Raw genomic sequence first — 22,012 nt, 5'->3', positions numbered from 1 at the left:
CATATTAAGTTTCTATTGGTATTGAATGCATATTTCAGATAAAAGCTATGGTATTAATTACACAACATCTATATTGTTTGATGTAACTCTGTGTGTAATATTTATACATTTTCTATCCACGGACAACATGCTTCTAATATTAATATTATTTTCATGGATTCATCATATTTTATCTATAGCTGTGCTATAGTTTTTCATTAAAATGTCTTTTCTGTTGCTGGAATTGAAGTAAGTCCCACACAGAGCTGGGACCATATGTCTTTGAAATATAAATTATGCAAACGGCTGGAACCTTGTGTTCCAATACAAAATGTTCGTAGCGCTACGACATTCGCATGCCTATGATAAACTATAGAGTTGGCCTCAACCATTGACTGGATTACATTCTTTTCGTCAGCAGAGAAATTTCGACTTCTCTTTTTCCTTGGGGTGCAGGCGACAGTTTGCGTTTCCATTTTTGGTAAACCGGAAGTAAACAGAAAACGGAGCTATGGTATATATGGAAGCTAACCAGTGACGTTAACCACTCTGTTAAACTTTGACGGCGACGTTAGCTAACGGCATGACTAACCATGTTTTGAACAACGCATATTTAATGTTCGGTTACCTAACGGCCGGTTAAGGATTTAGGAATTAACCGGCGGTTAAGATAACCGAGTATTGAACAACCGAGCCCAGGTTGTAATAGAGTTTTAAATGCTCTATATAATGAGTTACGAGAGCTGCTTTCTGTCCACGTAGGACCAAGTCATAGACCCAAGTTTTGAAGCCATTTCACCTTAGATGCAACAGCCCCACACCTTCTGAATATAACTATGTTAGTTTTGTCTAAATTTACGGAGAGTTTGAAGTTTGCAGAAAAACTTTCAAGAATATTTAGCTCTTTTGCAAACCAATAATAGTTTCAGATATCAAAATGACATAGTCTGCAAATAGAAGCATAAACAGTTCTATCACAACTGAGAACATCTGTACACCATGTTTACCCTTTTGCATAACATCATAATAAAATTCGTTTGTGAAAAATGAGAACCAAAACGGACTCATAATGCATCCTTGTCGTAGTCCCATTGGACAGTCAAAATAATCTGTTACACCAGAAGCACATCGTACACAAGATTTTACATGTGAATCCATTGCTTTTAACAGTACACATTGTCCCGCCTAAACCGCCATTACTTAAGCGTCGTGTTTTAGTGATAGATGTTACAAGACAGCTGTAAGTACCATCGTGTTTTAGTGATAGATGTTACAAGACAGCTGTAGGTAGCATTACCATGGTGGTTGGATGGTTCCATAATGAACAAGAAGAAAAAAACACTGAAAGAATCATGTCTGTTTTCAATGTTCACATCTTTGAAAAGGTTTGCATTTAGTAGCTGCCCCTCCATTAACGGCCGGAGGTCCCTTAGTACATACTCTGCCAGTTATCTGATGATCTACACTTGCACTCAGCCAGTAGTTTGTCTCAAACTTCAGTCTTTGTCTGTCGCCTGTGGTTATCTCTTCATACTCCACTCCAACCTGAAAGTCCGCAATGACACTGAAATCAACAACTAATAATACACAGACCAATAAAGTCTTACTCAGTTTTTACAACAGCTTAAAAGACACTGACGCACATCAATAATTCATTCTCGGTTACTGTTGAGGGAACGTCTGCATAAAATACTTGTACTTATTCCGAGAATTCCTTCTCTGCTGTCATTAAAAGGAAACTTCGCACCATATTCATACGATTGAAGCAATGTCTATATCTCTTTCACAAATATCGCAACACCAAAGTTTGTATAATCATCAATTTAACCAGCGACCTTGTCGTTATAGAGTTCAGGGTTGAGAACAATACCGACGCGATGGTCACTTTAAACACATGCACACTTACATTTTCTCAAACTTTGTGACTCACGTTTGCAACAAGCCAGTCATCCTTGTGGCAGGCATCAACAAATGCAAGACCAATTCTGTCAACACCGCACACGGAATCGCCAACAAACTGAAACAGATCGTATGTTCAAATAAGGGAGAGTAGTTACTTTGTTTCAGTGTGGCAAGGGACTTCAAACAGAGGACACAAAATTAGATGTGTTTCTTATCTGTTGCACGACAAAAACGAAAGAGCACTGCTGTTAACACCTGATAACAAACACCGAGCGAGTTTAAAACTATGCTATGTTGTTGTCATGATCACACTGTGATCAAAATGTCACCAAACAACCTACTATGTTCACAGAAGCAGACTACTAGATGAGTGTGTGTCAGTTGTGTCGACGATGGATCTTGATGCCACCCTCTTGATGGCCTGGTTCATTACAGCTCACCGCCATACAGCTGTAATATTGCGTGACAGGCGAGCTTACCTTGAAACTGTGGTGGATCAGCTAATTCCCATTCGAGAATGTTTCACTTATCGGGGGGGGGAGCATGTCGGGGAAAATAGCTTACCCTGAATGTACTTCGGCGACCTCTCTGTAGTCTGACCTGTTTCCCATTCTTCATGTCAGTAGAAGTTTGTCCACACGGCCCGGATATGCCTACCGTCAAGTCAGACTTGGAACCAGAATTTCGTTCATTCCCGGTCTGGAAGGTTAACTTGTACGTTGCTCTCTTCTCTGTGATATGAAAAAGTTAGAACCACCTTTTATCTCTGGTTTCTTGGGCAGTCTCTATGGTCAGTATAAGAATAGTATTCTCATGCCTTTTCAGAAAACAAGTTAAGTTGTCTTGCACAGGAGCATCTCCTTAAATCTTGAGAGTTTCCATTGCCAGAATCATTTTGTTGTTGTAAAATTTACAAGTTAAATATAGCCTTACGTCCAAGTTTAACCACCGATACTGAATGTCTTGAAATTCTTACTGTTCACCCATTGATGTCAGTTGACAAATATCCACCCTCACTCGAAAGGCATATTTGCTTGACAAACAAGTACTATCGTTCCTGAAGCCCAACACACATATCAACATGCAAATACCAATCTTGGCACTTGTGTAGACAAATCTATCAGGTGCTGGGCTGGTGTGTCCTAGCTGTTTGACATGCTGAACTCAGACAAATAATCCTTGAACTTATAATCATTTACTTGGTATATGTGAAATCGGTGATATGTAATTTGAGTTCTCAAATTGTGCTTTGTCTATATACCGTATCTCCACAACAGCTAAAATATATAAAAAAGTAGAAACCTACTTGAGCATCTCTTCTTGCACGTGAGATGATATGTCACATTCCCAGCTGTTTCGTCGTTTGGCGCATCGTCACAGACTTCGAGAGAAAATTGAGTATTAACTGACATATGGCAGCAATGACCCATGTGCTCTGTATGCTAGATAATGAGTAAGTGGGTTAACATTTTAGGAATACTGGAATGAAAGTGTCATAAGAAGCATGCAACTGTTCAAAGAGACAGGTACATATCTACTTACTACGATCCTTGTAACCATTACATCCTTTGGTATATCTGCTGTACACAAAATGTTGACAGTTCTTGTCTCTCAGACAGGTTGCAGCACATGAAAGGAGGTTATTTGCAAGAACAGAGTATAATGGTTCTGTTTGGTCTCCGCTGTTGACCCCCTGTTTTCTGCATTTAAAGGACTCGTGATAAACACTGCACCGAACGTTAACTGTCAACACGATGAACATACACCAGACTTCCCCAACACACGGAACCTTCATCCTTGACTAAATGGAAAATACAAAATCCGAGAATGTATCTTGATTCGTGGAAAAATGCATTAAGAGCTTTAATGTCTATTTCTCACGAAAAATGGGACGAAATACATTTGATAGGTACTCAAACATATTTTATTAAAAGACAAGAAGGATATCTCACCAAAAAATGTCGTTTCGGGTTTTCAGAACCATTTCCTTTCCGGCAATCCGATGGCGATAAATGGAAATTATTGGCCAGTATAAAGACAACTGAAATGTCCGTTTTTAGAAAATATGAACTTCTGAAATAATGGACACCTTGATTGGTTGGAGATAAAAAAAATCGAAATCATATCAAATACAAATATCTAGGATTTATTTTGATTTGTAAAATATGTATGTGTACATCTGTACAAGCCAGTTATGTTAAAGGAAAAATACATTTGTCGAGCATTTAAGACCCACCGGTGTTATTTGTTGTAACTATGAAACGTTTTACGTGCAACAAAACCCCAATAACTATGTGAGGCTCTGACATTAGAGTCTGTGAAAACGTTGGGGTATCACAAGGAAATAATATTCCAAATATGTGTCTGTCATCCCACAGCAGTGCGCAGTCCGTCAATTGGGTAGAAAATGCTATAACGTCTCTTGTGTATTCAGTGTGTTCTCTCTTGACTTTCACACCATGTCCGCCTTTTCTTTATGATAGCACGTTGTTCTCTACATTCCCTGCCTCAACCTCAAGAGCCATCAGAGTTGTGTCAGTAATTAGCGACGATGAAACATAACAACTATTAGTGGTTCTGCTGTTCTCAGGTAAGTCAGTGATGTGAATTGAAAACTTGTTTTTCTGCCCATGACTTAATGCAGAAAGAACTCTAAGATTCCATCGCGAGTATAAACAACCTTTAGTTTAAGTGTACATCTGTGTACGTGTTTTTTTGTCTTTCTGTCCTTCTTCCTTATTGAAGCAAATGAACTACAATGGTGTTTGAAGTTTTATAACTATGTAGTTGCAATTTCAGTTGTTATATATTTAGATCTAATGTTTAGACCATAACATAAACGTCAATTACAGAAGTTTGCTTTGGTCCAGTCGGAGGTGATTATCAATAGTGTACACAATGTAAATACCAGGTTGGTTATGTTCGGTTGAACGAATGGTAGACGCTGGTCAGATTCAGCCTTCTTGTGACACGTATTATAACACCAGACTATGAGTTAATATTATTGTTGTTAAAGCCTCAAAACCTCGTAATGGTCGTATGAGAAACTGCTCTCCCCTTGCTTGGGCCAAAAGAGGAGACGGGGAGGTGATCCACAGGACCAGATTAGTCGAACTTCTGGTCAGGTGGAGTTTCTAAGCTCATATTATATACCTGCTGGTTTTTGGGAAGACCCCCCTTTGACATGGTTCAATGAAAAGGGCACTGACTCTGAACACTTGTGTTGTATAGGGGCTGGAATAGACGGAAATGACGTCATCATCGAACACCTGGCTGACCTCATTTCACAGGAGTGTCAATGACCTTGTACTGAGCTGACCTTGGGATAAACCACTTTCCCAGGGGTATTTTTAGACTCGAGTGAGCAATATAAGATAAAAGCAGCTAGTAGACAGGTTCTTTGCCATTAAGACTCGGACCACCATGCAGTCAACAAAGTGTCCCGTGTGATATCAGACTTTTTCCAGGACAGACAATATGTTGAGACACAGAAGACAGAAACATCAACAACTCTCTCCTCTTCCTTCTCCTCCTCCTCCACAACCATCACCACAAGCATCACCACCACCTCATGGACCTCCTCTTTCATTAATGCCGACTTGGCAACATCATCATCATCAGCAGCAACTGCAGCAGCAGCAGCAGCAGCAGCAGCAACCAGTGCAACCACATTCATCAGATAGTACTACCCAGTCATTGGAAGAATGGAGGCTGCAACATCCATTCACCATGATCGTCTCAGGGCCAACCTCCTGTGGGAAAACCTATGTAGTGAAACAGCTTCTTGAAAGGATGAACATTAAACCTTATCCTGAACGTATTATTTGGTTCTACAAACGATGGAAGCCCTTGTACAACACCATTCAAACCCATGTTTATCCCTATGTGGAATTTCATAAAGGCATTCCTTCTGATCTCGAAAAGGATGCGTTTCTGGACCCCAATGTGGTGAATGTGGTGATCCTGGACGACTTAATGTCGACAACGAGCAAAGATCCACGCATTACAGATCTGTTTACTGAAGGAAGTCATCATCGTTATCTCTCAGTGATAGCCTTGAACAAGAATTTGTATTTCAGTAAGGATCCCACACAACGAAGAAACTGTCATTATCTGCTTTTCTTCAACAACCCTACCGATCAACAACCCATCATGACTTTGGCGAGGCAAATGTATCCAGGTAACACAGACCGTTTCATGGAGCCGTTTCAAAGGGCTATCCAGAAACCTTATGGCTACTTGTTGGTTGATCTAAAACCCCAAACACCTCCCCATTTGCGACTTTGCCCCAATGCGTTCAGCTTAAAAGGAGACATCCAAGCTGGGACCATTCAGTCCGAGCTAGACTTTCGACGTGAGCAGACGTGTGAAGAAAACATCCCAACCATGCCATCTTGTGATGACTGTTGACTCATGTTTCAAGACGTGCATGATTTGCAAAAACACAGAAGAAACTGGTGTCCTGTAAAGTCCATAGTGGGTCCACCGGGAATGCCCCAAGTTAAAAGGAAGTGGGAGGAAGACGACAACTTCTCTCTTGTGAAGGCACCACATAAACTGTCAGATTGTGACTATTGTGGTCAAGTGTTTAGCAATAACCATAACTTACAAAGACATTTACACGATAAACAATGTCCTGAAATGGAAAGTGATGATGATGATGATGAATCATTAAACGATGTCACACAAAACAACAGGAAAAAAAGATGGCTGATCTCGGAGAGCAAGGTATAAGACAAATGTATTCACGTACACGTGAGCTGAATAAAGACTTTTTGGATGAGAAACGACAGCTGTACACGAAAAGAGGTTTAAACAAAGACATGATTCAAGTCAAACTGAACAAATCTATGTGGAGCACGTTTAAAGAGACGTAAGCCCGGTTTATTACTTATCTGTACCATATGCAGTATGGTCCAAAGACACAGGGAATACTGAAACAAGTAGGAGACACAAATAATCTGTATCATGACGTGTTTTCCAATCTGTACCAATATAAGTCTTGGGTCGAAGGCTTGACCGAAGATGATAATGCAGACATAACATCTGATGAAGAGAGTGAAGGCCATGACGATTAGGAAGGGTAATAAGACAACAGATGTAAAGTAGACTTCTGGGAGTGCTCCTGTCCCGTAGTTGTACTCGTTTGAAACGGAGCTAATAAAAAAATGAAATCAGTTTATCTTGTGTTTTGTCATGTATACCTCGTTGGGAGCCGTATTAACTTGGTGCGCCTAGTGTCAGCAAGATGCTCCCCGGGGAGTTGAGAATGGTAATATGGCTGTGACTGACATCCAAGGAACCATCCCTTTGAGCATGCATGCGGTATGGACTATAGTGCTATATAAATACCCATATAAAGATAATATACACCAGTGCGTAATTGTCATTTATGATTACTCTTTCCTGCTAACACTATACAATTACACCCCATTCCTGATGGAATTTTAGAAAGTTGCATTCCTTAATATGATGTACAAACCCCATGACGAGAACGCACGTTTCAAAGCTGACACGCCCTAGCTAGTGTTCATTCTAACGAGCATGTAGCATTCTATTTATGGATGTTTTGACACTCGCGAGAAAGGTTGTCAGGCTATAACTGTGGACAGAAACCTCCCTCCCTCTGCCACAGCAGTGAACAAATGTGTTATAAAACCCGTGAAATGAACCCCTATAATTTCTTTTACACATATGTGTGCACATGTTAGACTAGACTAATGTTTAGTCTCTGAATGTATTATCTTGATAGTAACAAACAAACCGATTTAAACTGACAAGGAGCCCAAGGCAGACCTGGGGGAAATCTAGACTTCATTTAGAGCCTTAGCACTGCAGGGAGAGCTAGGCTGTAGGCAAAATAATATGGTTCAGAGACCGTGAGACAGGCTAATGTTAGACCCACGATTTTGAGTATAACTTGAGGAGGTATCATATTACACCTCGGCTGAGTGAGACGAGGGAAGTGTGTGGAGGCTGCGAGTGTTAATTCACCATGCCTCAACGGCGCGCGCTCTGAGATAACAGATTTTCTCCACAGGTCACAGAAGGTTATTGAGTATGGACAATATAAACATTTTGTAATAGGACAAAATGATAACTTCAACTGACTGTCAGAGGGTTTGTTTTATAGGTAAGATTGAAACCGGATGAAACTAGTTTGCGGTCAGTAGTCCAGTGAGTCCGATAGTTGTTCTGATTGGTCCAAACTAATGGCGTGATGTCATGGTGTGATGCTATGATGTGTTTCCCACGGGGCGCGCGGTCATTGACCCCTCAGTCAGCGTGAGTCACACCGGAGTGAGTTTGCTGTATGCTGATTGGTCCATACTGATGGCGTGATGTCATCGTGTGATGCTATGATGTGACGCTGGATCAAACGGTCATTGGCCCCTCAGTCAGGGTGAGTCACACCGGAGTGAGTTTGCTGTATGCTAATTGGTCCAAAATAGAGGCGTGATGTCATGGTGTGATGCTATGATGTGACCCCATGGTCATTGACACACCTTTGAATAGAGGTCAGCCAGGTGTTCGATGATTACGTCATTTTCGTCTATTCCAGCCCCTATACAACACACCTGTTTGGACATTCAACCTGGATTCTGAAACAAAGTTACACACTCACTGAACAAGGAACGCACCCTTATATAATGCCTTAATAATGGCTGCTCAGTTATTTATATCCAGCTGCCATGCATGTGCTTGCTGAAGCCGCACAGGAGAAGCTGTGGTGTTTATTGACATTGAGACGACATTTCCCCCTCCATCCCACAAGCATGGACGGATTCCTAAGCTGATACAGTTTTACTACTGCCGTGATTGATCTTGTTTGATACGAACGGCTATTACACGTGCGACTTAACCCACGTACCTGTGAACTATGTATAGCTTTCACGGCAGCCGCTGTATGGCCGACACGACTTGACTTCCAATGTGAACTATATATAGCTATCACGGCAGTCGCTGTATGGCCGACACGACTTGACTTCCAATGTGAACTATATATAGCTATCACGGCAGTCGCTGCATGGCCGACACGACTTGACTTCCAATGTGCACTATATATAGCTATCACGGCAGTCGCTGTATGGCCGACACGACTTGACTTCAAATGTGCACTATATATAGCTTTCACGGCAGTTGCTGTATGGCCGACACGACTTGACTTCCAATGTGAACTATATATAGCTATCACGGCAGTCGCTGTGTGGCCGACACGACTTGACTTCCAATGTAAACTATATATAGCTATCACGGCAGTCGCTGTATGGCCGACACGACTTGACTTCCAATGTAAACTATATATAGCTATCACGGCAGTCGCTGTATGGCCGACACGACTTGACTTCCAATGTGAACTATATATAGCTATCACGGCAGTCGCTGTATGGCCGACACGACTTGACTTCAAATGTGCACTATATATAGCTTTCACGGCAGTCGCTGTATGGCCGACACGACTTGACTTCCAATGTGAACTATATATAGCTATCACGGCAGTCGCTGTATGGCCGACACGACTTGACTTCAAATGTGCACTATATATAGCTATCACGGCAGTCGCTGTATGGCCGACACGACTTGACTTCCAATGTGAACTATATATAGCTATCACGGCAGTCGCTGTATGGCCGACACGACTTGACTTCAAATGTGCACTATATATAGCTTTCACGGCAGTCGCTGTATGGCCGACACGACTTGACTTCCAATGTGAACTATATATAGCTATCACGGCAGTCGCTGTATGGCCGACACGACTTGACTTCAAATGTGCACTATATATAGCTATCACGGCAGTCGCTGTATGGCCGACACGACTTGACTTCCAATGTGAACTATATATAGCTATCACGGCAGTCGCTGTATGGCCGACACGACTTGACTTCCAATGTGCACTATATATAGCTATCACGGCAGTCGCTGTATGGCCGACACGACTTGACTTCCAATGTGAACTATATATAGCTATCACGGCAGTCGCTGTATGGCCGACACGACTTGACTTCAAATGTGCACTATATATAGCTTTCACGGCAGTCACTGTATGGCCGACACGGCTTAATTTCAAATGTGAACTATATATAGCTTTCACGGCAGTCGCTGTATGGCCGACACGGCTTGACTTCCAATGTGAACTATGTATAGCTATCACGGCAGTCGCTGTATGGCCGACACGACTTGACTTCCAATGTGAACTATATATAGCTATCACGGCAGTCGCTGTATGGCCGACACGACTTGACTTCAAATGTTCACTATATATAGCTTTCACGGCAGTCGCTGTATGGCCGACACGACTTGACTTCCAATGTGAACTATATACAGCTATCACGGCAGTCGCTGTATGGCCGACACGACTTGACTTCCAATGTAAACTATATATAGCTATCACGGCAGTCGCTGTATGGCCGACACGACTTGACTTCAAATGTGCACTATATATAGCTATCACGGCAGTCGCTGTATGGCCGACACGACTTGACTTCAAATGTGCACTATATATAGCTTTCACGGCAGTTGCTGTATGGCCGACACGACTTGACTTCCAATGTAAACTATATATAGCTTTCACGGCAGTCGCTGTATGGCCGACACGACTTGACTTCAAATGTGCACTATATATAGCTATCACGGCAGTCGCTGTATGGCCGACACGACTTGACTTCCAATGTGAACTATATATAGCTATCACGGCAGTCGCTGTATGGCCGACACGACTTGACTTCAAATGTGCACTATATATAGCTTTCACGGCAGTCGCTGTATGGCCGACACGGCTTAATTTCAAATGTGAACTATATATAGCTTTCACGGCAGTCGCTGTATGGCCGACACGGCTTGACTTCCAATGTGAACTATATATAGCTATCACGGCAGTTGCTGTATGGCCGACACGACTTGACTTCCAATGTGAACTATATATAGCTTTCACGGCAGTCACTGTATGGCCGACACGGCTTAATTTCAAATGTGAACTATATATAGCTTTCACGGCAGTCGCTGTATGGCCGACAGGGCTTAATTTCAAATGTGAACTATATATAGCTATCACGGCAGTCGCTGTATGGCCGACACGGCTTAATTTCAAATGTGAACTATATATAGCTTTCACGGCAGTTGCTGTATGGCCGACACGACTTGACTTCAAATGTGAACTATATATAGCTTTCATGGCAGTCGCTGTATGGCCGACACGGCTTACTTTCAAATGTGAACTCTCTTACTCCTCTATCACTTTAGTAAAATGTATGTGGTATGAATAGCTGATTTATCGGCCCCCAATTTCCAAATTCTCTCTAACATATTTGATGCTTAAGGTATATTCAAGTTCATCGAGATCTTCCATACGATAACACACTCGATGTTGAGGCCACTGAACATATGTCAGGAAAACAACGCTAGAACAGGTACATGAAGAATGAATATTGAAAGAAAATGTGGACAGGTCAGGTTAATGTCACTATTCAAACTGATGTGGACACGAAATCAACTGTCCCTAATCCTGAATATCAGGTCAACACGTGTTTTCCTACTATATCTCTTATCGTTGACATTAAGAGGAATGTATCATTAATGTACTTGAAAAAGTAAGTTTGTAAACTGGGGCAAACCAGCTCTGTTTTAGTAAACTGAATATATATAAATACAACTCGACTTCTAGCAGCAACGACCTCAAACTAGCTCAGGTAAATTACAAAATTGTACCTTGTTAAACTCCTGCCAAAACAGGGGAATAGCGTGAACATATTTCATCTGTGAAGCACGTGATTTAATTCCATTGCACATGGATCTGGTAGAGTTGAAGAATACAAAATAATTAAAGTCTTTTCCTTAAATTATACATGGGGCGAATTTACTACTTGTGAAAATACTTATTTCTGCATTACATTATACTTTTCAAACAGAAAAAGTCATAACACCGAAATTGAAAAAAGATGCAATTTGTCACACACACATTGATATGCATGCTGACGCAGATATATTACTTCTTAACGTGAACCCCTTTGACTTGAAATATCCACTCAGTCAAGCCGAATATGTTTGATGGTGAAGTGTTCATCAAAAGAGATACACTTGGGACGTCCATATCCATATACTGTGAGCAGTAGTCATGAGTAAACCGACTGTGGCCAATACAACATCATTGTAAAACTACCTCGTCACGTCTTGACTTAGAGTCAGGTAGGTTTAAATTCGTGAAGATTATTTCTGCCTACATGTGTCTGTCCAGGCAATGTATCCTAGAAGATGATGAATTGGTCTCAATATGCCATTGTTTAATGTAGACCAAAGCTGTGGAAATCGAGCTATAGTCAGAGATTCTTGAGGAGACAGTCATTGTTTAATGTAGACCAAAGCTGTGGAAATCGAGCTATTGTCAGAGATTCTTGAGGAGACAGTCATTGTTTAATGTAGACCAAAGCTGTGGAAATCGAGCTATAGTCAGAGATTCTTGAGGAGACAGTCATTGTTTAATGTAGACCAAAGCTGTGGAAATCGAGCTATTGTCAGAGATTCTTGAGGAGACAGTCATTGTTTAATGTAGACCAAAGCTGTGGAAATCGAGCTATAGTCAGAGATTCTTGAGGAGACAGTCATTGTTTAATGTAGACCAAAGCTGTGGAAATCGAGCTATAGTCAGAGATTCTTGAGGAGACAGTCATTGTTTAATGTAGACCAAAGCTGTGGAAATCGAGCTATTGTCAGAGATTCTTGAGGAGACAGTCATTGTTTAATGTAGACCAAAGCTGTGGAAATCGAGCTATAGTCAGAGATTCTTGAGGAGACAGTCATTGTTTAATGTAGACCAAAGCTGAGAAAATAGATGATTCTTGAGGAGACAGTCATTGTTTAATGTAGACCAAAGCTGTGGAAATCGAGCTATTGTCAGAGATTCTTGAGGAGACAGTCATTGTTTAATGTAGACCAAAGCTGTGGAAATCGAGCTATAGTCAGAGATTCTTGAGGACACAGTCTTGAAGCCAATGACTGTGGCACTGATCAATATGCCATCAGAGGAAAGCACGAGGTACAAACTAGCTAGTGACAACCACTGGTGGCGATTGTTTTAATTCTAATTATCATCAATTAGTGACACATGTTACAAGGCGAATGTAAGTATCAACACAAACGCAGTTACGTAGAATCATTATGAAGAAAAACATTAAAGTTTATTGATAGGAGGGAGATTATTTCTGATTTCAATGTTCACATGTTTGAGAAGACGTGCAATAAGTCCCTCCATCTGAATATGGAGTGAACATGAACCCAATAGGAGTCACGAAGGAACATAATATTCCCGTTGTCTGTTCATGTTCTACATTCACAGTGAGCCAGTAGTTTGGCTCAAGCTTTAATCTGTCACTGTCGCCTGTGGTCATCTCTTCATATTCCACCACAACCTGAAACTCCACAAACACACTGACATTACGACTAGTGATATACAGAAGAAAACGAGGACAAAAGGTGTACATTCAAAACTACATCCAAGGCGACAGTGATGAATATCAATATTTCCTTCACTGTAATTGCTGACGGTATCTTGTATTTATTGTTTAACGCCGTACTCAGCAATATTCCACCTATACGGCAGCGATCTGTAAATAATCGAGTATGAACCAGACAATCACCCACATGAGCATTGATCTTCGCAATTAAGATACAATCACAGGTGTTAACCAAGTCAGCGAGCCGGACCACCCAGTGCCATTTGGCGTCTTTTATGACAAGCATGGGTTGTTAAAGACCAATTCTAATTCTTCATGGGCTAATCATTACACGAATTCTGATCTTAATGAGCTAATTGCTGAACGAATACTTCTCGTCTATAATCATACGGGCTGCAGCAGTTGTTCCGTCTTAATCTTAACCACACATAATTGAAGAACTACTTTTAAATCCTCGGGACAAATGGTGACCCTAATGTCCTGTGTCTACACAAGAAGTGCCATATCTGTCTGTGCCATATCTGTCTGTGCCACATGCATAGTTCCTCTCTAATAAGCGTCATCCAGTGTGCAATACAGTCACACAGTAATAATATACCATAACTGTCATTTTAATCAAAAGGGTCACATGTATTGGAGCCAATGCAATTTTCAGACGGAATTCAATCATAAACTGTTTCAACTCACATACGAAACTAGCCACCCATCCAAGTGGCAAGAGGCAGAAAACGCAAGACCAATGAATTCCACACTGCAGACAGAATCGGCAACAAACTGAAAGAAATAATTACTCCAAATAAGGTGCATACTCTCTGTCAGAAGGGAGGCCAAATAAAGTCCCCAATCCCCTTCACATAATATGAGAATCTGATTAACGCAATGTCCCGTGTCCCGCGCTGACAACCTAGTTTTGTATATTTTCGGTCTGTGGCTATTTAGTAAAATCTATCAAATGCATCCCTACGGAAAGCGCATGTATATGCCCCCTACACACATCAGAGATATGGACAAAAGCTTTTGATACTTGTGAGACATAGAAAATACGATATATCGGTTGATGTGTGCGTAATTGTCCGGTTTTCGATCATGTCACCGTTACATGTTAAATAGTAGGGTGTGTGAATACTAAGCCGGGGCCTAGTTTATCGATTTTCTGACCCGCAGTGGGGGGCCTATGCTTTAAAATACGAATAATTTGCAAACGCAGATTGCTCAAATACATTAGATCTTAAATCTATACATATGGATAAAGGTCTCCTTTTCATAGCATCGACATGTACAAGAACCTGTCTGAAACTCAATTTAGGTTACTATGTTAATATATTGACAGTCAAAGTTGGTTAGTTGGTTTGGAGTTTGAGTTTAGTTTTTGCCCAGCTCAGCAATATCCCAGCTATATGGCGGCACTCAGTAACGACTCGAGTCGGGACCAGACAATCTACTGAACGACAGCATGAGCATCGATCTATGCAATTGGGATACGATCACATGTGTCAACCAAGGCAGCAAGGCTGATCACCCAATCGCTTTAGTCGCATTTAACGACAAACATGTTGCTGAAGATAAATTCTAACGAATGTTCAGGGTGACAATCAAGGACTATTTAAACTGCCAGTGTAATAATCATAAAAAACCCATTAAGGGTCAAGGTAGAGTTGACGTCAAATTGATAGGTGCACCATTTGGCCTCTCATGGAACATGCCTTGTGTTCTAAAAATAGTCATCGCAATGTGAACATCTACTAAATCTAGAATGTCAGTTTTGTGCAGTAATTGTCTGTTCACATTTTGTCATATATTCACAATTTTACAGTCATATGAGAGGTCCCCACACACAACTGATGAAACCCCGCCAGACTTGCTCCAATATATTCAGCTATGCACATGTTGTGTTTCTGCGGCGCCAAAAGACGAGTTTGGCTGTCTGTCATGCACAACCGACCACCCCTCCCTATGCCCTCAAATTCCTGTGACTTCTAGATTGACACCAAACAAAATATGTTACCTTGAATGTACTTCGGCGTCCTCTCGTAAGTCTGATATCTCTGCCATTCTTCATTTCAATCTGAACGTTTCCACACGACCCGCCTATAGTTAATACCACGTCAGCTTTGGAACCTGAATATCGTTCCTTCCCGGTCCAGACGGTTAGCGTGTAATACGCTTTTTTCGCTGTAAACAACGAGGAGAGTTCTATGGATATACAGCTTCTTCTTAATATATCAAGAGCGACGTTTCGGTGTAGCTCGTAGCACCGTTATAAAGAAAAAAAAACAAAGAAAAAAACCCAACAAAAACAGAGAGAGAAAAAACAGCAACTTTTCACTGTGGTTTCGAGAAAATGTAGAACTGCTATTTGCGGCCCAATCTATTGAACATGTATCAGTGTATAAACTGCATCGTCAAGTGATATTGTGACAGCTGCATATACAACTGGAGAAAAATCAGTAGGTTTTGGAATAGTATTACTGTTCACATCATAACTCAGAAATACTACAGCTTTCTTAAAACTGTACCTTGTGATGGGCTGATATGTCTGTGCTCTGTGTGACAGCAATGCTCAAACACAAACAAGGAATCGCGTAACCTGGAAGCGTATTATACTACATGTGTTTGTGCGCTTTTACCATTAAAAATCTGTGATATCATAAATGTAACTTCTCATCTGTTAAGTTATATACGAAAGTACTATCTTCTACTATTAAAAGAAGATACACACGTGGACATCTCGCCATGCACTTCTGTTGATACGTCACGTCTCCCGCTGTCCCGTCAGTGCCTCCATCGTCACACACTTCAAGAGAAAGCAGGGTACAATGGAGACGATAGATCAGACATAATACATGCACACTGGATAACAGATAAGAATATGTCAGCAGCCCCGCCAATCTGTCATCTCCCGCTGTCCCGTCAGTGCCTCCATCGTCACACACTTCAAGAGAAAGCACGGTACAATGGAGACGATAGATCAGACATAATATGTGCACTCTGGATAACAGATAAGAATATGTCAGCAGCCCCGCCAATCTGTCATCTCCCGTCGCTTAATAAATGTTATCGATGTCAGAAGAAAACTGTAGGCAACCATGGACAGGAGACCTTGTTAGTTTGTATATCTACTAATGTTTATGTGGAATACTAAAAGTTCTACTTTTCCTCTATAATGGATTCCACCATTATTATACCCAATGATATCTCGTCAATATTCACAGTTAAATACGATCGTTAGAACTATTATAAAAACACACGTACCCTTCTCGCACTCACATACACGCACAAATATCACAAACACCTCCACATACTATAAGCTAAGAACAACCAATGGGTACCTACCATCTTCCCCGAAACCACGGCATAGTCTGTTGTGCCTGGTGTACACAAAATACAGACAGTAGGTTTCTGTATAACAAGTCACGGCACATGAAACCAGGTTCCGTTCAAGAACAGAGAACAATGGTTATGTTTGCTCTCTGCTTTCTCCGTCCTGTTTCTTGCATCTATAGGACGTTTTATAAACAGTACTACGAACGAAAACTGTCCCAAACACCAACAGGCACCAAATTGTCCTAGCACGGATAAACGTCATCCTTCGTAGGAAGGAAACTACAAAGTGCGAAACGGGTTGTCTGGGTGACTCGTGTTCATTGCCATTAAGTTACAGTACTTTTTCTCAGAATTCATTCCAGAAATGTCTCTAGTTCGATGGAATTTAAAACCCTTACTTATTTCTGAAAAAGGTGATTTGTGAAAAAGTGTTAAGTGTCAGTCGATAGATAGCAATGGTATGGAGCATTGGTACTATTAATGTGTAAAGGATGGTCTGTATATATACACCGAGGCCCAAGTTATCATGTCAGGGGTATCTTCAGTGGTTATATTTGGAATGAATTGTTTTACCTGAACCCTAAATAGTGTGTGTTAAAGTGGTCGAATATATTCCATCAATGAGATATAATTGGTACTGATCTTTTTAATCCACACTGGATGAGCCCCTTTAGTGGCTGACTCTGGGATGGGACTCACCCCCAAAAAAAAAAAATAAATAAAATAAAATAAAATAAAATAAAAAAATACCAAGATGTGTACTTTACTGAGAAAGTGTAATCCCCATTGCAACAAGCGCTGTTATTATTTTGATAAGTCCAGGGTGTATGAGTCGTCTGAACATCAATATTCATCAAGTGTACACATTTCTTGCAATCGCCAGCAGCATGGGTCCATGCAGGTAGCAAAGGTACTGTAGGTCCCTATGGTCCCTAGTATGGTGATCAGACTACAGTTGTTGGTGATCTATAGCCCAGTTTTATATTGTATTGTTGTCAGTAGTGATATATATTTATGATAGCGTGCTCGTTTTAAATTAAGAGATGTGATATTCTAATAGTTTTACTGTCCTTCGACGACAGGTTTTTATGTTCTAAATTTATTGATTCTTATGTTGATATAAATTAAATTGTTCTCGTCACGATATGGCTGAGATATTGCTTATGTGACTTTAACTTTTAACTCACTCATTCACTCTGAAGTGATTCTTTTGTTCTAAATCGTCACTGTTACTGCTACCGTAACCCCGTTATGTAGTAATCTCAAACACGAATGCACATTTCGTTGTGCGTATAAATAAACGCTACATCGTTCTCATATTTATTGCCACAGTTTGCAACATAAATACAAGTATTCTAGTGTTGTGTTGGCAATGAAAGTTCCTCACAATAAACCCCGAAACAGAAACTCATATACGTGGACCAGAAGAGTTTAAAAGCTCTTTGAACAGTCCCGACCCAGAAAGTGGGTAGCTCAGTGAGATTGTCAGGTCTCATTCTCATACTAATACTGTTACTCTGTGACATGTCTTAATACAGTCATTTCTGACACGACGTACAGCCCTTTGACGTAATGGTGGATGCTTTAACATGAGAATTACAACCAGATGTTCTTCTAGGTGTCTTCCTGTCATCCCTGTGTACATCCAGCCAGGAATATGTGCGACAAACATGAGGCCTATGTAATGATTCAATATGAACACAGCAATCTGACACAGGACATCATATGAGTCACCTGATGATGTGAACTAACCCTTTATCCGAAACATCCTTCCTACAGATTATAATCTCTGCGTTAGCCTGCATTTTGTCTAAAACTGTGCTCGAAGCAATGATTGGGATTAAACAAATGTAAAGTTAGGTCCTTCCATTATCTCAGAAGCGAATGGTGAAATCAAACCTTCCATCGTATTCCGTTGTATATGGCAGTCACGTTCCAGCAAATAACCTCTTTCTATCTAAAACCTTAATATTGTCACAATGTCAGAATAGAATATTTCCAAATAATGCTAACACATATATTCTACTTCTTATTCGTAACATAGCTTTAAATGAATTGCTGATACATTATTTTACATTTATTAATAGAACATTCCAACATTGTCTTCAAGGTGTAGGTCTAGGAAATAGTTAGCCAAAATCTATACAATTATAGCAAATATTGACCTTCAATTAAACTATACACAGATTTAAAACAAACGTGTACATCACTACATACTATCATCAGTACATGCAATCATCATTACATACCATCATCACTACATACCATCATCACTACATACCATCATCCAAGTGATGGAATCTCCATCTTTATTTTATTTCATACTGAAAGGCCACAGGCCTGTAGTACATTGTTTAATCATGTGCGGGTAGTAGAGCATTCTTTCGGATAATAAAAGCTTTATGGATATATATGGACAATCTTTCTATATGTGTTTTACTGGAATTATTCATCAATGATATAAACTTATGCATTTCAGGATGTACATAATAATATTTCTTTATATATATATTTCTTAACACTAAGTATGCTGGGCAAACACATAAAAAGTGAAACTCATCTTCCACCTCGTGTAAGTTGCACATTTGGCAGATTCTACTTTCTTTCTCAATACCTTGGTATCTCCCAGTTTCAACATATAAATCATGCGCGGAGCAGCGGAATCTCGCCAATGAAGATTTATATTTCCTTATGGTCAAGACTGAACGATAATGTTCTGCATATATGGAATCTTTTATCATTTTGTAGTATAAACATTTATTAGATAATGAGAGACTAGTTAACCAATTTTGAAGGAATATATCTTTATGTCTTTGTTTAACTGTACAGACAAAGTGAGAATGAGATTCTACAAATTGTTCATGCCAGGCATTGCCGAAGCCGATAGATGATAATAACTGTTTTATGTCTGTTACCCAATAACGTTTCCCATGGCTATCATATAGTATCATCATTTCATAACATTTTCTTGGCAATCTGTGTGAGGGCATTGTTAATAATTTCAACCAATATCTAATAATCTTTACATTTGATTCTATGTACAATGGATATCTTCCACATTCTCCGTAGACCATACAAGTTGACGTGGCTGTTTTTACGCCCAGAAATTTCTTGCATGCATACAAATTGACTTTTTCTATGACATCAAAAGTTTTAAAACCCCATACTTCTGCACCATATAACAAAATTGGGTATATTTTGGCGTCAAATATTTTGAAAAAAGACTTGTAAGACAAGTCGCCTAAAATATGTATATATTTTATTATACCTATTAATATTTTCTTTGCTTGTATAGCTGCCTGTGATGAGTGTACTGCCCATGAAAGATGATTGGTAAAATGCACGCCTAAGTATTTATACGAAGTGGTTGTTTCCAGTCTATTTCCCTTTAAGAACCATTTTTCATTATTGGCTAGCTTACCTCCATTTTTAAAAACAACTATCTTTGTTTTAGCCTGGTTTACAGTTAGTTTCCATTTACCACAGTAATTCTCTAGTTCAATAATTTCTCTTTGTAGGCCTTTAATTGTGCTTGAAAACAATATGATGTCATCGGCAAATAGTAACAGGAATATTTGCATTATATCTGGATGTAATTGGATACCGTTTGAACAGTTTTCTTGGATTTGGGTTGCTAGTTCATTTATGAAAAATGTAAATAGAAAAGGGCTTAATATACAGCCTTGTCTGACTCCTAATTGGCTCGGAAATGTATCTGATAATTCATTATTACTCCTTACACAAATTGCATATATGCTCCGCAGTAATTTTCCCATTTTGCGACTGACACCATGCTTGTCTAAGAGATTCCATAGTTTGTTCCTGTTAATTGAATCGAACGCCTTGGAAAAATCTACAAATAAGACATAGAATTTTTGTCCCTTTTGATTAAGATATTTCTGAATGATAGAATGTAAAACAAATATGTTATCAATAGTAGTGTATCCCTTCCTAAAGCCAGCTTGTGATTCTGTTATCTTGTCTAGAGTATCTGCCCATTTAACTAACCTCTTATTTATGGTAGATATAAATATTTTGCTAAATATGCTGAATAACGTTATGCCCCTATAATTTTCAGGATTGTTTACGTCTCCGTTCTTATGTATAGGAACTATTATGCCAGTGGACCAGGATTTTGGGAAGTATCCTTTTCCAAGATGATATTAAATATCAGTTCTAAGAGTGGCAATAGTAAATCTGTAGAGTGTTCAAAAAATTCAGAGATGGTAGAGTCTATACCAGAAGATTTATTAGCTTTTAAGTTTGTGATACTATGAAGTATTTCCTCCTTAGTAATTGGTGAGTCAAGAATATCTTCTACGAAGCTTGGACTAAAGTCAGAACAATCAGAATTGTTCACTTCTGTGTCAGACTGGTCATGTAATGCACTGTCATTATCCGAGTGGGAGAACAGGTCACTGAAATAATTGTACCAATCTTCAATTTGTATATTATTTCGCGAATACGCTTGTCCGTTTATTTGTTTCAGCATAAACCAGAATGTTTTTGAATCATTTATACAATTCTCTAATTTTTGTTGTTTTACCTTAAAATATTCATTTCGCTTTTGTCTACAAAGTGCATGGTATGCATTCCTACTGCTGTGATATTTTTCTAAAGTGTCTGCGTCTTTCGATTTCCTAAATTTGTTTAAATATCTACATCTTTCTTTTTTAAGTTTCTTGCATTCAGTATCGTGCCATGGATTTTCATATTGTCTACTGGTGTGATTTATTTTTTTCATGTCGCTAGCAGCTATGCAAAGAGCTTCAGTTATCAAATCAACACTTCTATCGATATCAGTAAATGCTGAATCCAGAGACTCACTAAGTAGTCCTTGTACATTGTCTGAAAGAATATTTTGTCTAAAGTGGTCTAATTTATCCTGTTCCCAAATAAATCTAAAGGATTTCTTTTCATTGTATTGGGGGTACCCATATGAGTGAAGCGCACGTAAACACAAAGTAAGAGGTAGATGGTCAGATTCTGTGCGGGACGGGATTGAAAAGTCACGAACACTGTCAAACAGTGGTGACGACGCTATAGCATAGTCTACTAAACTCGTGCCATTAGCACCAATATAAGTAGAATCACCTACATCAGCATCCGATCCACATCGACCATTCATCATGTGGATATTTAATACAGAGCATAAATTGAGAAGGCACTTCCCAAAATTATTTACAATTTTATCAGTAGAAAATCTCTCAATGTTAAAATAGTCTATAAGAAAATCCCACATTGAGCTTTCTCCACCTTCTGTGTATTCAATAATGTCATCTTCAACAAAGTCTAGGTCTGTACCTGTACGGGCGTTAAAATCCCCTCCGCACAAAATATGTACATCTTGCATATTA

General features: G+C 39.8%; 1 protein-coding gene across 2 annotated transcripts; it reads right to left on the bottom strand.

The window, feature by feature from the left end:
* Window positions 1-12,938: 12,938 nt before the first annotated feature.
* LOC124266690 lies at window positions 12,939-18,937 on the bottom strand. Of its 2 annotated transcripts, none has more exons than XM_046701485.1 (5): window positions 18,555-18,937; window positions 16,051-16,263; window positions 15,337-15,503; window positions 14,019-14,105; window positions 12,939-13,286 (listed from the first exon to the last, which is right to left on the bottom strand). In XM_046701485.1, the coding sequence occupies exons 1-5, from the start codon at window positions 18,559-18,561 to the stop codon at window positions 13,086-13,088; spliced, it is 675 nt and encodes a 224-aa protein (XP_046557441.1). In that variant the 5' UTR covers window positions 18,562-18,937; the 3' UTR covers window positions 12,939-13,085. The 2 variants fall into 2 exon arrangements, with proteins under 2 accessions (XP_046557441.1, XP_046557443.1); XM_046701487.1 differs by having other exon boundaries at window positions 16,051-16,125.
* Between the last annotated feature and the right edge of the window lie 3,075 nt (window positions 18,938-22,012).

The sequence above is a fragment of the Haliotis rubra genome, unplaced genomic scaffold (assembly GCF_003918875.1).
Source record: "Haliotis rubra isolate DU_JTF1 unplaced genomic scaffold, ASM391887v1 Scf1270, whole genome shotgun sequence".
NCBI classification, from domain to species: Eukaryota; Metazoa; Mollusca; class Gastropoda; order Lepetellida; family Haliotidae; genus Haliotis; species Haliotis rubra.
This window is presented reverse-complemented; position numbering and strand designations above follow the sequence as displayed.

Coding starts and splice junctions, on each gene's coding strand:
- LOC124266690 (XM_046701485.1), bottom strand. Junction 15,504..16,050: donor GTGCATGGCGAGATGTCCAC/GTGTGTATCTTC, acceptor CGTTGTTTACAG/CGAAAAAAGCGTATTACACG. Junction 14,106..15,336: donor GACGCCGAAGTACATTCAAG/GTAACATATTTT, acceptor TATTTCTTTCAG/TTTGTTGCCGATTCTGTCTG.